Below are 17,701 nucleotides of genomic sequence, written 5' to 3'. Positions count from 1 at the left end.
TGCGTGACCCATCTACAAATCCTTGTCATAAACTGTTAGTTAAAACCACAAAACAGGCATAAATAAAGGAGTGTCACATGATTATGACTGAAATTGATAGGTGCTTTGCCTGGGTTAATAGCTAATGACTCTAGGATTCAGCTCAAAAGCCTGCATTTCACATACCACAATAGCAGAAATGAATGGATACACTGTTTAACTTTCTGTAAACTATTCAACAGGCACAGACCTTGGACTGTTGCTTTTTTTTCCTATAGGCACGACAAACAGAGTAAGAAACCTCAAACTTAATAAACAGTATTACTGAAAGAATTAATTAACATGCTTAATTAGCTTACTGACCAGCTGAATGACAGGTAGTTACAAATGAAGACTATTACCCCATGAATGCCTGTTAGTGCTGGTTCACTAACAAGCATTGTCTCATAAGCAGAGGAGAAAAACTTAAATACTTCCAGACTTTCTAAAAGAACTGGTAGAGAATTTGTTTTGGCTTTAGCAGAACATTCTTCGTAGGCAAGTAAAAATTATCCAGCTTTCTTATATTTGAGTAATTAAAACAATGTTTGGTGTTTTTGGTATCTGATACATCTTTAATCTTCTGATATTTCAGGGTACTGGTCTTGCAAAGAATCTATTGCGAATGAAGCATTAATCCTGGAAATGAATCCGCACTGATTTCTGACAGTCTATTTGTTTAAGAAGTTCATAAGCCAAACCATGAGCTTCAAGGAATTCCAGACAGTTATTTTATGGGATGGTATTTTTAAGACTATTCTAAAGAAAAAAAGTTTTAAAACTGCTTTAAGAAAAAAAGTACCAGTATAAGGCACAGAATTTTACTTGTATCATTTTTTCCTGCCTAAGGGATATGAATAGGGAAGTTCATTTCATACACCTGTCAAAAAAATGAAAATACCTGAAATTTACCTCCATAGGAAATGTTTTGCTAGAACTAAACAATGATATTTATACAACTGAATGAACGATTTCAACTGGGATATTACTACTGTCATTGCCTCCAGACTACATACACTAAAGTCATTGCATGTAGTAGTATCTATACCTTAGGTTGTGTATTAAGAGTTACCATATGCTGAACCGAGGACACATTTGAATGCATATATGTTTTGATCACACTGAAAAAATTGATAACCTTTATAATTTTCAGTAAGCTTTTACAAGTATTCACCATTAATGTTATTTAGCTTCATTTTAAAAAATATATAAAAATAAGCTTCTATAGTCTGCTATAGCTAATATGTTTTTCTTTAATACGATTTGTCAAAGTATTACTATAATACACCAGATTTCACCTCAATAACAGAGCTACTCTAATTCAGGCATTCTTATCAAGTACAGATCTTTTCTGCAGCACCTTTCAAAGTACTTTGCAAGGGAAGCAGAAAGCATTATTTAGCAAACAACGGACAAGGAAGGAGTGGGACATAGACCCAAAACACTGCAACCTGTAACTGATCTGAATTTAAAATACCTCAATAAAAGGAGGGATCAGAGACAGTAATTTTTAAATTCTTTCAGTGATCACTTTAGAGAACAGTGTGGCTCCTCTCAGCAGTTGCACAGCACAACTGAGGGACAGTGAGGAGCGATGAACAAGTGTAGACAGACATGACTTCTTAGCCAGCTTCTTTTATGGACATTCAGGCATACGTTGCCTTCAGCCAGATAAGCAACTTCAGTATCTGTCTCTTTAGAATAACAACTCCTTTCTAATTTTGTTCTTATATTACAGATGCTGAGTTGACCAGAAATCTCCTTTAGTAAAACTGGTACTCGAAAATATCTGCTGAAATGAACAGCATTACTTGCAAATCTAGTCAGAAAGAGTCTGCTTTAGAGAAATTTGGAAATACCAGCTTCTCCAATTTCATGCTGCTTGCAAAAAATGTCTCCCTCTTTACAGTTAAGCAAATAAAGGGACAAACCAATTTTGAAGAAAAAGTTACTTTTTTTAGTCTAAATACTGAAATGCAGTAACTATATGAAAACACGAGTATCTTAGTAGACACTTCAAAGTGACCTTGGCAAAAAAAGTGATGCTTAATTATATTAATTCTGACAGACGGTAGGCATCTGCATTCTTTTCTCAATACTTATATGCAAAATTAACAGGACTCAAGATTACCAACACAATCTTTACTAGGCGCACCACTGACACTGTAGAAGTATTTTAGGAAATAAAGAGATAATCTGTGTCATAATAAAAGTATTTTTAGTAGAATCAAAATAAAAATCAGCCAAACAGGGGGAATTACAGAAGAGAAACATCATAATCTTATATGCTTGCTTTTTAAATATGATGTAAACAATCAGTGGTCTAAGATGACCAACTCCTTGGATTTCAGAAATATAGGACTACATGGCTGTAAAGGACCTTGCAGGACACCACATCCAGTCTCCAGCTTTTGAAGACACTGTAATATACAGAGCTCCCCCGAAATTCACCATTCTCCAACTTAAGTGTTTTGTTTTTTTTTATCCTACTGTTTCCATTGCATCTGTTTCACAACTTCAAGGCTCTGTTTTCTCAATGTAATTTTCTATATAATAAGGTGCAAGTTTAGGTAAAGGTTTATTTCCTATGTTTTCATGAACGAGAAGTTTCTGGCCTGTAGCTTAACTGTTAGTTTATTATACAACCTGCAAAAATCTTTTTGGTACTAGGAAAGCATTTGATGAACCACAGCTTTTACAGGTCATATCACAGTAAGCTATCATATAACATGGTAAGCTATCCTGGACCAATCACCACTAACATCTCCCATAGGAGAAATAATTGCTAAGTGTTCCACTTAGAGAAAATAGAGGCAGCCAGGAAAAGAGAACCATCAAGAACATTATTTGTTTCCCATATTGCTTTTAAAAATTTGAAATATTAATACTACTTTTACAGTTGCTCTTTTCACTCTATTTCTCAATGCTGAGGACACTTCAGAAACCACTCACAATTAAGCAATACATACATACATGTGTATATGTATTTATTAAACCATACATCTTTATTCTAAAAGTACGAAATTTCATTCCTCTAGCCCCTATCTCTCTCCTCCTGTCCTTCTAAGCTTGTAGACTGACATTTTCACATATCACTTAATCTTTTCTCATGGGCATGAGACAGTACAACTACATCAACAGGAGGTCTGCAAGAGCTGTTGTTAATTAGGATTGATTGAAGGTCTGAGAATACAACTAGATTCTTCAACTATTTGTACCAGAATGTCCTCCAAGCTTTAGTTCAGGGTGGCTCCAGTTGCTGACTTTAACACTGTGCACACTGCTGGAAATGCACTGCAGAAAATACGCCCCTGCTCTCTTGGGATTTGAGTACAGCAACTATCCTACTGTTTTTACAGGACTACTGTTTTTTGATGAGATACATTAAAGGAATTTAACTAAGGTGGGGTGCAGAGGAATGTGTTGGGAGTTGAAAAATATTCCACAGAAAGTTGGGAAGAAACCCAAAGCATTAAAAGCAAAGGACCTATAATTGAAGACCAGCTGAAATTCAAGGAGAAAACAAAGTTGGAGAGAATCATAGAATGGTAGAGGTGACATACATACAAAAATCACAGCAGAGATTCTAATACTGGTTTCATCCTGTACTTTTAGCCTGGAGCAAAAGTAATTTCAGCAAAGTCTTTGTTAACTTGATCAATTTGCCTACAAGAGGCCACACACATATCCTTCCATCAATGTGCTCTGTAGATGGTAAAGTCCCCTCTGATCCTGGGACATTTAATAAAACATTTCTGAAGCCAAACATACAATCCACCCTACAAAAAATAAATGTAAAACACTGATGATTGTTGAAAAAAAAGTACAGATATTCATATTAACCAGCATAAACTCCAGAAAGGACTTGTGACACGTCACTACTCACAGGGAAAGATCAGTTTAGCATCTTGTCTGAACAGATAGAGAATCCTCACATTTATCAAAACAAGTATCAAAGAAATGGAAAACCAAATTCTTTTAGAATTCAGATTCAGGTGAATGAATCACTTAAACCTATATTTGTGCAAGGTCTCAATGAATGCTCTACAAAAATGCCATACTACAATTCTCGTTCTAAACCGAACCATTAAATTAAATAACAAAAAGTCTCAGAAATCCTTACTATGCTCTTCTCCAAGACTGACACTGAAAAGGGATCAATGAAATTTGTAAAAAAAAATGAGAACATGCACTATTCTAAACTGGGAGGCACAACCTTTTCTTGAGAGCATGGAAACCACATTTTTTCCAGAGAAATACTGAAAAAAAAGATTAAAATTATAAATAGGAGACTGAACATTTAGCAGGATCCCAAGTCAGGTATGAGGGCAATGCAAGCTTACTTTCATTTTTCTCCCAGTTTACAAGGAACATGTCACTGTCTTTTGGTTGAGTAAGCTTTAGTTTCAAAACCATTGTAATGTGAGGGGCATGCACAGGACACAAAGTTTTAGCTATGTGTCCTAGGTTCAGCTGTAGCAGTCATTTTTTCTTCTTAGTATCTGGTGCAGCGCTGTGGTTTTGACCTTCAGCCTGGGAACAGCACTGATAACACTGACCTTTTTAGTTGTTGCTCAGTAACATTTACTCTGACCAAGGACTTTCTGAGTCTCATGCTCTGGCAGGGATGAGGGGAAGCCGGGAGGAAGCAGAAACAGAACACCTGACCCAAACTAGCCAAAGAGGTATTCCATACCACAGCACATCATGCCCAGTATATAAACTGGGGGCAGTTACCCAGAAGGGCTAGATCACTGCCAGGGTCAGGCTGGGTATTGGTCGGTGGGTGGGGAGCAGCTGTATTCTCTTCCCTTGTTATTTCCCTTATCATTATTATTACTGGTGGTAGCAGCAGTGGTTTTGTGTTATACCTTAGTTACTGGACTGTTCTTATCTCAACCCGTGGGAGTTACATTCTTTCCATTCTCCTCCCCAACCCTCTGGGAGTGGGGAGGGAGGAAGGGGGAGGAGTGAGAGAGGGGGCTGCCTGACTGAGTTGCCGACTGGGCTTAAACCATGACACTATTTCATTTGAAATATCCCACTCATGCATGTGGCAGAAAGAACAGGCAGGAAACTGCTCAAGCAGAAGAGAGGAGATAAAAAATTCCAAGTCTAACACTGAGGAAGAAATTTTGTCCTGAGGACAATAAGGGGGCTGGAGCACCTCCTATACGAAGACAGGCTAAGAGAACTGGGGCAGTTCATCCTGGAGAAGGCTGTGTGGTGACCTCATAGCAGCTTTCTAATATCTTAAGGGGCCTACAAAGATGCTGGAGAAGGACCTTTCATCAGGGACTGTAGTGATAAGACAAGGGGTAATGAGTTTAAACTTAAACAGGGGAAGTTCAGGTTAGATATAAGGAAGAAATTATTTACTGAGAGGGTGGTGAGGTACTGGAACAGGCTGCCCAAAGATGTGGTGAATGCTCCATCCCTGGCAGTGTTCAAGGCAAGGCTGGACAGAGGCTTGGGCAACACAGTCTAGTGTGAGGTGTCCCTGCCCATGGCAGGTGGGTGGAACTAGATGATCTTAAGGTCCTTTCTAACCCAAACCATTCTATGATTCTATGATATAAGTGTAAACAGAAATACAAATTAATAACAAACAACTATTAATTATCATAATTATTTCCAGAATTTTATGATTGCACTTTACAATGCGGTATTTGCTAGATCTCTCATTCTTAGGAAACAACAGAAAAACAAAGGTTGCTTGACACAGGTCCTGCTTCATTTGTCATGTAAAATCCATGAACTTTCATTTGAACATGTGCTTCCACACTTGTTCAAAGAACAAATCCATGGTTTTACTGTTCCCGAAACAGACAAGGATGAAGAGCTCATCAGTATAAATAAACACTGGATCCCAAATGAAGCATTTAACAATTAGTGAGTACTAGCCTTAAATGTTCCATACACAAAGTTAACTCTGCTCTTCTAGAAACATTCTTGGGCCATGACAACATTTAAAATCTACATCTTCCATTGCATTTCTTTCAGAATTAAGTTTTTAAACACCCTTACGTGGTGACCTAGAATAAACAGACTTTGGAATCTTTACTTCCACACCACTGACTTCTGACTAGAGTTTATTATGTCACTAGTAGGAATGCTACAATACCCTGGAGAAGCCAGTCACTGAAAGGGGAAGAGAAAAAGAGAAAACATTTTCCAGAAAAAAAAATTTATTCTTTGGAGCTGGCAAAGGATGACAGATGAAGAAACTGTGATTTCAGAATGAGGTTTCAGAAGGTAACTGCTATCACTATCTTGGGATCTGCCACCTGCCTACTCTCACCCTGCTTCTGACTGCATCCTGCTTCTTCCTGTTCCCCATCACCGATCCTCTCCAAAGCTCCATGCCCCTGTGAGTCAAGTCTCTTCTTCCCCTACCCTCCCCTTCCCCCACCCTTTTTTTTATTTCCAGGGCATGAGTGCTGCTTGGGAGTCACAAGGAAGTTTCCTTCTATTCTAATGCTTGGCATCACAGCATTCACTGACAGCTAGAACACTTGTAAAGGACATTTTGCTCCAGTTATGCATTTCAGGGATGCATTTCACCATGCTCGGTGCAGGTGAAATCCAAATATTTGTGGAATATATTGGAAAAATATTTTCAGATGCTTGAAAATCAGCGAACTTTGGGTTCATGTTACTGGAAGGACCAAAAGCAGACTGATCTTTGTAGTAAATTTAAGCTTCTACTTCAAAGCATACAGATGATCCAAATCTTCACCAAATCTTCACAGTCATAAATTATTTTTTTTAACCTGAGTAAACCAGCATATTCATTCTTTAACATCATCCCTAAAAAAAAAAAAAAAAATGATTTTTCTAAAACCTCCCAAAAAATTTCAGTCTGAGGCCCACATTCAGCTAACAAAAAAAAAATTGATCTCAAAACATTAGATTTCAGCACAGTGCTAAGCAATAAATCACAGGGTCTTGCTAACTTTTCAGCAATCTATTTACATACGAGTTTTTCCCCTCTCTCTTTATATTTACACAGATATGCAAAGATGATAATGCTGTGTCACTTATTAAAATGCTTTCAAGAGCTGAAGGAAGATGTGCAACTTTGAATAGTCAAACGTAAAAACTGATGTGAACATATTACTTTAAACTGAACTAAGATTTTATTGCTCTAGCAAACATTCCATTGGCTTTTCTGGTGTTTTTTTTATCCCATTCAATGGTCACATTTCAACAGATTCAAAATATTAGCCTACAATACTGTAAAACATACAAAGTTGTTGAATAGGAATTTCAATGCAAACTGCAGCTCCTGGAAAAATACTGGCTATTGAGATACACATGCAAAAAAACAAATTAACATTAAACCAAAGGACAGTACAAGGTGCGGAAGATGGTATAACCTTAGTTGCTCAATCAGGAAAGATAAAGCTAGGATTTAAGTAGTGGTTTTTTATTTGCAGAAATAGCTTGTAAATAGAGAAGCAAAGAATAGGCTAGAATAACCAAAATCAGAACATCAGGGATCCAAGTCCACAGAAAATAAGGATACTAGCTTGAAGGAAAAGGATGTTCAGAACAATGCTGTCTTGTAACAATTTTATAGCCTCAAAATCATTTTCTTTTGGAAAATAATAACAAATGTGTCCTTTCCCAGGGATGAGTGAAAATTTTTCCTTCCTCTATAATATTGTTTTAAAACTACCTGTCTCAAAAGCCTGAGCACAATTTTCTTACCTGGGTCCCAACAGTCTCTTGGAAGCAGCGCCCAAGCTGAGTTTTAACTGAAACAGGAAACATATGAGGAATGGGTTGTTGATTTGTGTAAGCAGAATGTCCTTTCTGGGTCTTCTGATACGGAAGACCTTGGTAAGAGACCTGTGGATGTACTGGCTGAGGTACTTTCGCTTTTTGTCCTGTTGATGTGCTGTCAATTCTTGAAACTTGATGGATCTGAACTGAGGCTTCAGGGGGATGTTTCACATGGATATTCACTATGTTAGGAGGGAACTTCACTAAAATAATTGAAGGAAAAACACATAAGAAAAATTGGTAGTAAAATATGTCAAAAAAGGTGTTTTAGGCACCTCTAAGACATTTATTTTTGTACATCAGAATTTTTACAGAGTGCCATAAAGGGAGTGAAATATAAATGACATCCAAATTTAGGGGTTACAGGGAAGGATGAAAGAACACATAGACACTCATTAACAAAGCAAGAAAATGAAAATTGCACACAGGAAAGAATGACATTATAGGACTGTAAAGACTGCTACACAAACACGGATGTCCAAATTGGCTTGTGTGACATTAATATTTGTGGTCATACTGTGTAATAAGAATCCCATTCAAAGTTCCAGAATTCAAACTGTACTGGGTTATTTTTGGATATATAGTAAGCTTTATTTTCTTTTTCAGATCCATCATCTTTCTCTGGAACAGAGAAACAGCTTCAGATTTCATCTCTTCACCTTTATATACCTGCCAAGTCCCGAGTTTGCCCCTGAAAGAGTTGCCAGCAACTCAACCATCTAAAATCACCACTCCCTTTGCTGAACTTTGAATTCAGGATTTGGCACATAAAGAGGGAGGAAATGTTTTTCAGATACTTCTGGTTTTAAATACAGTTGTAGTTTTAAGTCTGGGTATATAGACTGAGACCCTCCTGTCAATATAATGTGCACAGAACTGTTTCTGGCCCTCAAGACTCTTTTCATTGGATGCCCTTTAAACATGTAACTTAAATTACTGACAGGGGAGAGGGAACAGACAGGAGAGATGTGTACAAAGTTCTATAGTTTGTAAGTTGCGTAACAGTTAGCATTTACTTTGTCTGACTGGGTCTATCTGGTCAGCATGTACTGCACAGACTACTTGAGGCCAGCCAATCCATTAGACCTAACAGCCCTTCCAAACATCAAGAACCAAAAATTATCATCTGACATACTTTTCCTACAACACATACGGGATTGTTGAGTCTTCTGAATCGTGTCCTTGAGTCCAGGAGGCCAGACTGCTCTTTGGAACTTGACTGGGCTTCTTAGGAACTTGATTTTCAGTTCTTATTTCAACCTCACAGCTCCACTTCCAAGGAAGTGTATTTCATTTATTTAGGTGTTTTAAAATTACATAATTTTGTAGAGATAGCTTTTGATTTTCATATTACTTTTATTTCTCTAGGAACATTTTTAGTATTAATCAGTCTCACACAGGAATTCCTTAAAAGAAACAAACCTATTTTTACTCTGCCTTGCATTGTTTCATTTATGAAAATATGAAAAACATATTGCAGATGAAACATCAGCAATAAAGTAGCAGAAAGTCAGCAAAACGTGGCAGCAGAGCCCTAACAGCTCTTCAGATCTTGCCTGTATCAGAAAACAACCTTCAAGCAAAACTTATGCTGCATGAGTTCTGTTACAGGTACACTCACAAGGAAAGGTCTGGTGTTACAAGGAGCAGCCATAAAGCCCTTCTTACGCTATTAGACTGGTTTTGCATAGTCTGGCTGTGAAAAGAACAAAACTCACCCCAATGTAACTACTAACATACATTTTTATGTATGAAGATAGATCTCTTCAACTAGTTTCTCCATCCAGCTGATAAATCTACAAAATATATTAGCCCTCAAAAGAAATCTCTGAAATGCACTGCTTTAATCCATTAATCCACCTGGAGATGTTCAGATGCTTAAAACATCAAATTTAGGCTGGTTCCTCCCATGTAGTATTATTACCACGATCCTCTCCAGGTCTTGGATCATTGCCTAGATGTGCTGATTATTTTTTATTTCTGCCAGCCATTTCAGGATAAAATGTTTTATTCTTTCCTTGAAAGAAGAAAAGAAACATTCCTCTGTCAACAATCCAACATCTGCATTTGGGCATGTAAAGAGAAGAAAAGGCATTCTGACTGCTGATGGTTCTGATGAGGACTTGAGGGCCAGGAAAAAAAAAATATTTAAGAGGTCAGACTCTTCAGCAATGAGAAGTCTTTTGTGTGTTTTAAGACAGCACCTCCAAATCTGAAAAAAACCCTGTGTCTTAAAATTATTTTATGGTCCACCATATTGTCTAAAATAATTTGTTCAGGAATGAAAGAGACACAGAAATAAATTGCTGCTTTGCTAAGTGTCTAGGTAATTATAAATTCCATTCTCCTTTCCCTCTCCTCCCATTTTTTTTGTCTTTTAGAATCAGAAAAGTTCTGGGTAGCTTTAGGGACTAATACTCCATCAAGTCAGCGGAAAATATTTCCCAGTGGACTGTGTAGCAGTCCCTAGAGAACAAATCCATTGAACAGATGGAGCAGATATTTAAAAACGTTTATAAAATATTGTGTTTCTAGGAGAATACTGTCAACACTTCCTTCACAGCTATGTCCCTTTCTGGAAACAGAAATACTACATTAGATTACATTTTATCACAAACACACAGATAGTTTGGCCTCTTTTTGCAAAGTTATTCAGCCACTAGTTGCCAACAACTGAGCCTCCTCACATCTTTCCCCCATATATTTTGTTTTCACTCAGAGGCAACAATCTTGGAGAGGTAATTGTAAAAACACCCTTGACAAGAAAGAAAAAGCAATCTGGCAATTCAAACAAACATTATTTGCCTGGACAAAATGTGATTAACATTACAGCTTTTCCTGTTTCTGATGCTCTGCCTCCTTCACAGCATTAGCAGTAGGAAATCCCTACCGTTTTTATATGATATTGTTATATGACCTGGAAAGAATGTTCTATTTAATTGAATCATATCATGGCCTACCTACACTAAAAAGTTCACCATAAAACTAACTTATAGACTCTACCAAGTGATACAACAAAAATAAACATGGATGGTAGTTTTACTTTTACATTGATTTAAATTCTGTTATGTTGAAAAGCATTTTCACTTCCCTCCACTAGAAATCAAAAAACTACATGCTACTTTCTATCTAGGTATACTGCAATTTATGGACTCTGTTCAGCCAGAATCATCCTCTTTTTGAACATGCCTGAACTCCTTGAAGAAGGCCCCTGCATTATCCTTAGGCTCTGTAATCTGCATTAGATTCCACTGAAAGCAAATTAAGTTTACCTATAAACTCTTTTCAATAGCACTGTTATTGCTTATTATTTCAGCCATTAAGCAAAATACTTTCTAGTCATTCTGGTGAGCTCATGACTTAAGTTGTGTGTCAAGATTCACACTAGGTAGACAGATCATTGTCTTTACTGGTTGGATACCTAAGATAAAATTAATTAAATAATATTCATAAAATTAATAAAGTCAACTCTAAAGGTAAAAATGTCTATCAAGAAAAATGTTACCTTTAACACCTTGCTGTCCAGACATCGTCAGGGGTAGAGTATGAGTAGAGTGGATAATTTGTGATCCTACAGCCTTGTTCACTTGTTGTGGGTGATGGTAGAGTTTTTGAGCATTGGCAGTCTGTACAGGGATCTGACAGAGTTTACCGGTATAATTAGGAGGGCACTGGCATTTATCTCTAGAGCTACACTGGCCTCCATTCATGCACGGAAGGTGGCAAATAACTGAAATTAAAAAAGAAATAAAAATTTTGTTAATGACTTCAGCTTTAGTATTACCTGACCACATATCACACACAAGTTGAGTATAAAATGAGTAGGGCTGGGCCCTTAATTCCTAGACCATCTGAGGAATGAATATCCATCTGACATGTGCTTTTAATTGCCTTGTGGTAGAACCACTTCCCTTCCCCTCCTTGTGATCTGCCTGTTCACACCTTCTTCCAATGACAAACCCTCCTTTTGACCTCTGCTTATTTTGCATCTTCTCTCCATGACAATCATGCTAAGCACATTCTCCCCTTAGAAATTCTGGCTATTTTAGTTCATTAGGCTATTAAGCAAGATGTTAAATTAATGTATTGCTTGGCTGCACATCTTAATCACAGTTTTGTACAGGTATTTTTATTTAGTCCGTTTTCAAAAATCCTGGACCATCTACACTTCCCTGGAAGACTGTGCAAAAACTCACCAAGAAGTAGACAATACTAAGGATAAATTTTCCATTTTCACTTTAAGTTTTGGTTGTACTCTGGAAAACCATATCATACTGAGTATCCAGATTTTTGCTTAACATTTATCTCTCCAATAAAACAAGTTAATTTGTATACCCACCCACACAGATAATAAAAATATTGATTCTACTCAAATTATTTCAGAGACAAATTCCAAAGTATTAAAATATTTTAACTGCAATATAAAGACAAGGGTAATTACTTCTGTACCAGCTAGTACTTGCATATTACAACAATATAAATGATCAAGTGAAACATGAAAAATGTCAACATCAAATGAAAACATTTCTTAAGTCTGCTACAGACAGTAATAAGGCATGGTTCAGCACTTTCTAAAAATACAACGTGAGACTTTATAATCAACCATAATCTAGCTGAGCTGTCAACATTTTGAAGAACTAAATGATGGAAAAACAACAGAAAAAACACTGAGTTTTTGTGCAAGACAAACTAAGGTAATTTTTTGAGAAACCAAAGAATTCTTCAGAAATACCACAAGGTGTCCATTTGTCAGCTCTAGGATAAGATTCAGACTAAAAATAAATAAATAAAAATCTAGACTTTGCTGTAATTATGGCCTTTTGCTGGACTTCTTGCTCAGTCTATACCGAATTACAATAAAAATGAGCAACTGGGGAGAATGCAACCTAATTGGGAACCTAGTACTTACTATTCCAAGTAGAGTAATCTCTGGACAACCACAGCCTATTGCCATTATTAGTAACGTAAAACGTCAGTACTGGTAAAGGTACCCTTGTGTTGCGTGTTGCAAGAAGACAAAGTAAGGCATTCAGCAGCGCAAAGAGCTCCAACCCAGCTGCGTAATTCATTTGGCCCAAAAAGAGTACTCAAGAAACAGCACAATCAGCCCAGCTTGTCACAGAGCACCCTCATATTGTATTGACAGGGTCTGGAACAGCAATGCCCCGTTGCCAGATAGGTCTACATACAAACGTAAACAGCCAGATTTGTTCTTCCACTCTGTTCTACAGATGTATATTTAATATTTTTCTTATCTCATATTTTCATTTCATATAAACTGACTGAAAGTACTTCAAGCTGTAGCACTCTGCTAAAAGGCCTAGTTGACTTTGGAAGGCTGCCACCATCAGTGCAGGCTTCACTTTCCTGGGTACCAGTGCTGTTGGAATTTCACCTGAATGAATAGAAGACATCCTTAAAGAGTGGCTGTTACTTTAGGGCAAAATGAAGGATTTTTGATCCCAGCAGTAATCAAAGCCTGACAGCTACTTGTTTCTCACGGGTACCATTTCTCCCTGAGCAGCCATAAATGAGGAGGTTCACTGCAATGGCAACAACAAAGTAGTTCAGGTACTTGTAGAGATCTGCCTGAGCAAGGTTGAAAGCTAAGGTGATTTTCCTGCAAAAGTAACATCACACAATAAAACAGTTTAAAGCAGCATTAAGGGGACAGCAATTTGGTGTTTTAAAGAAGTACAGTGAAACAAAGGCAAATAAAAACAGTCTCACTGAGGGATGCCTTGAGTACAAGAAGCCTATGTTACAGGTCTTCTTCCCAACCTTCCTGGACTCAAGGCAACCAGGTAACATGCAAAATCCAGCTTTTAAACAGTATTAATATACCCAGTATCTCCACCAAAATACATTAATTTCTTCCAAACTCCTGTTTCTGTAAATCAGTGGGTGCCTGGAAGGCCATGTCACATGCATATCTCTGCATTAAAGGATGGTCTTCAGGCCTTCCTCTCCTGCAGGAGTCCACTGGGTAATGAATGGGCATCTGAAAAGCTTTTGTTTTCAAGCAAAAAATACTAAAAGTGCTAAAAAAAAAGGGGGGGGGGGGGAAGGTAAAATACTGATAGAAAAGAGTTAATTCATGTCCCTTTTCATAACTTTGCCATGGATATTCACACAAATAACTTGTGCAAATAAATCCAAACAAATGCCACTGAAAGGTCTAGTATGAGGTAAAAAATTCAGTGTCTCAGTATTTACATAAACCAGAAAATAAAAATTCCAAGCTGCCCACATCATCACATGATGAAAATCACTCAGTCAACTGAACTGTTATATTGATTTACATCTCTTAAAGGTTTGGCCTAATGTATGGGGAATGAACTTTGAATAAGAATATATTAAATCTATCCTGAGAATATAAAATTCTGTAACAAAATATTCTGAAACATACAATTGTAAGTTACAGTCAGCTGTGTAAAAAGAAATAGGATATGATCACCAGGCTAAACTGAAACCTTGATAATCTCAAATGGTAAATATTATGAGAACTTTTAGAAAAAGAAGAAACACTGAAAAACTATCTGATAATTTTAAATAATAAACATGCACACACTAATTGCGGTGTTTCCTCATGTAGTTTATAGCCAGGAGAAAGGGCTACATTTGATTATGACACAGGCACACACTTCAGAGATGGAATTACACACAGACCATTTGAGAAATGCAAACTGAAGGGAGGTAAGCCTCCAAAAAGGCAGAGGAAGGAAACACTACATTTCCTCAACAAGGCTGTGGGAATCTCAGGTTAATAAAGATCAAAAAGCCCTGGGGAAAGGACCACTTAAGATAGGAACAGGATACAAAGCCAGGGTATGTTTGAACAGCTCAGCTTCTGATGAAAGTTTCTTGATTTGTTCTGTTTTGTCATTGAGGTTAAAGAACTTAAACAGAATGGCTGAACACTGCCAGAGGCATAGGGGACATTCCCAACAAAAACCAGACCCAAGTGCTGGGAGGGACCATCAGAAGATACTGGATTGCCCAGCTGTTGTATGTTCACAACTGGCATTCAGACAAAGGGCACACTGGAGCTTGATTCTCACTAGCCTATTGCTGTTACCTCTGAAAATGGGAGAAAAAGATAAAAATATCCATCAGGATGTGAAACCCTGTCGCTGCTCAGAGTCTGATGAGAATGTGGAGATAGGCACGTACAAGATTACAAGAAATTTCAGATAACACATGGGTATATCTCACAAACAAAATAAAATATTAATGGAGCTAAGAAAGGCAACATATTTGTCACTTATGTCTGCCATAAGCCAAGTCTCTCAATTGTCTCTTAAGGATCAGGCAACATGTGATTGGACAAAATTTAACAATATCTTTATTGAATGAATATATAGCCTTTAGAAATGTAGGGACAGGTTTAAATGATTACAAACACACTAAGCATTTTTGTTATCCTTGGGTAATTAATTGGTAATAACAAACCCTGATTTCTCTGGCATCCAAAGGCCTTAATTCCCCCCAGCCTGCGACAGCTTGGTGGGTATCACTATTCAAATTGAGTCAAACAGAGAAGGTGTGTTGAGATGTTTCCACTGGGAGTCTCTAAAAGGCTGAATGCATATTAAAAGAAGAATGTTTGCAACATGAATCCTGATAAAGGAGCCATGGCTATTAGTTGGAAACAGAACAGGGCCTGAAATCATCAACAAAGAAACTGGGAAACCACTGATATTCAGTTTGTCCATGTAATTACATCATCTAATTTGTTTTCAAGGTACACAAATAACCTTGAACAGCTTCAGATTAATATAATCAAGCCCAAATGTTTTCATTTAATCAAAATAATGTGCAACAAAATTTCCAAGCACCTAAACCCTCCTAATCCTTAAAAATTAGCCCACACTTATCCAAACAAATCCTTTGGATGGATGGAAACTCCTTTCGTATAACTAGCGTTGACTGGTTTTGAAATGTACTTCAATCTGACTTTCCATATTCCTTTTCTTTTACACCTCAGGGCACATGCAACTTTGTCTCATTTTCCCTCACCACTTTTTGCCTTTTCTACCTACATGCTATCAACTATTCAATTACATCAACAGGCTAAGGAAAACCTTAAACTGCTCAATAGATTACAATATTTCTACTGGATACATCACAAATCAGCACATTAATTTTGTTTCCAAGTACTACACAGTTACCCAGCATTACTACATGCCCCACAGCTGTTGGGCATCTTTCATCCACGCTGTTACTAAGCACACAGAAAGCACAGGGACTAGCACACAGCTCCACCAAATGTTTTTCCACAGGAAAGAGAGGCCATTTACTGAAGGGAAGCACTGCCATATGCAACACTGTATTTCGACAAATCTAAAGAGAAACATTCTATCCCAACAACCAAACACAATTTTTAAAGTGAATCTGAGGGCAAGAGCTCCAGCAGCAGACGAAAAACGCCCTTTTCTGCTCACCACTGAAAACAGAAAAGTGATGCCCTGCTCATGTGTATAACCTAGTTACCACCCACAAATCCCTCGCTGCCTACAACTGCTATTCCCTGATCCAAACTGCGAGGACAGCACCAGGCTTGGTTCCAAACATAAGCAATCCTCTAGAAATGGCTAGTCTCTGCTACCTCTGAGAGAGCAGTCATGGTGGGTGACAAATGGCAGTATTGAAGGGGGATGAGCTTCCCATCACAGCACTTTTAAAATGATATTTCTAGTATTCAACAAGAAAGGAAAAACGTTTTAAGGGTCTCCTCTGGTTTCCTTTGTTGAATGCTACTCTGTGCACAAACAATGGCTTAAGAACTCTGGTAGACGAATCCCCTGTAGTATGCATAATAACGTGCAAATATATTTTGAAAGATATATAGAAGTGGGTTTGGAAAATCAGTACAGGAAATGTGGATAGAACAAGAGTGCACACTTCCGCAGCTGGGTACACCAAAAAGATACAAAGTAAAAAAAATACAATGAAACAGCTGTCATACAGAAATCTCTCTAATAAATAGCTTCATTTGGTTTATTGCTAGTTTAACTAGCCCTAAGTTGGCTTACACAAATACAAATTTCCCCAAAATACCATGAATTTAAACATGCAACATTTTTACATTGAAAATTGTAAATTAGTAGACAACAGAACACCATAGGTAAGTGGCATACTTCAAACATCATTACTTCAAGGTACATTCCCTTATTACTGCAGGCTGTTTTTATCAGACTTGATGAGTAGCACGATGAATAGAAGCACCAAAATCTAGTTTGGTTTTATACTCCTAGGGTTTTGTTTCTCCTTATTCTGTTCTTCTGTGCTTACAACTATCACCAACATAATATATGCAAAGCTATTATGTATGTTTCTTTGCATATGAACTCCCACGTTAAATTTCACAAAAAAATACAGTAGTCACTTCAGTGGGTGCATTAACATTCACATTTGTTCAATGAGCAAGAAATAAAACAATTAGAAATATTCAGAAGTGGGGGAAAAATATATGCTTTATGCCATTCAAGGTGGCATTTTTCATTATGCCAGACTTCCGAGTAGAAAATGATAAAAAGGAACTCTATTTAATGTGCTCCCTTATACTGTCACCTTCACACTGCTTATCAGTAGATGTGTAACTATTATAACAAGGATCTTATCAAACAATTTCTCCTCTGAATGCTGTAATACTTTAATAGAAATCATCCTAAAAGGCTGAGTGTGATACTGAAGACAATTCAGATGTTTTCCTCTGGAAAGAAATAAGATCTGCAATATTGAAGGAAAATATTTCAAACAGCAACCTACCTCAAACCTAATGTTACGGTAAGAAAAAATATGAACATGCAGCTGCTAAACTGGGTTCTCAACTATTGTGAACTAACATGATCACTGACTTCATTGCAAATTGTCCTATATTTTTAAGCTATTA

At 37.2% G+C, this 17,701-nt stretch overlaps 1 protein-coding gene across 5 annotated transcripts in view; it reads right to left on the bottom strand.

Annotated features, from left to right (window-relative positions):
- The window catches only part of LTBP1 (latent transforming growth factor beta binding protein 1), a 197,738-nt gene that overhangs the window by 94,392 nt on the left and 85,645 nt on the right, over positions 1-17,701 (bottom strand). For all 5 annotated transcript variants that reach the window (XM_057415458.1, XM_057415455.1, XM_057415457.1 and 2 more), the window contains 2 exons: positions 11,312-11,536; positions 7,732-8,009 (listed from right to left, as the gene is read on the bottom strand). In XM_057415458.1, the coding sequence (XP_057271441.1) occupies positions 7,732-8,009; positions 11,312-11,536 (503 nt within the window). The remainder of the gene's footprint in view (positions 1-7,731; positions 8,010-11,311; positions 11,537-17,701) is intronic.

This window comes from Pezoporus wallicus, unplaced genomic scaffold (genome assembly GCF_028554395.1).
Source record: "Pezoporus wallicus isolate ANWC-B61680 ecotype Strahan unplaced genomic scaffold, APGP_CSIRO_Pwel_v1 contig_5352, whole genome shotgun sequence".
Classification (NCBI taxonomy): Eukaryota; Metazoa; Chordata; class Aves; order Psittaciformes; family Psittacidae; genus Pezoporus; species Pezoporus wallicus.
The sequence above is the reverse complement of the archived record's forward strand: the minus strand, read 5'-3'. Positions and strand labels throughout refer to the sequence as shown.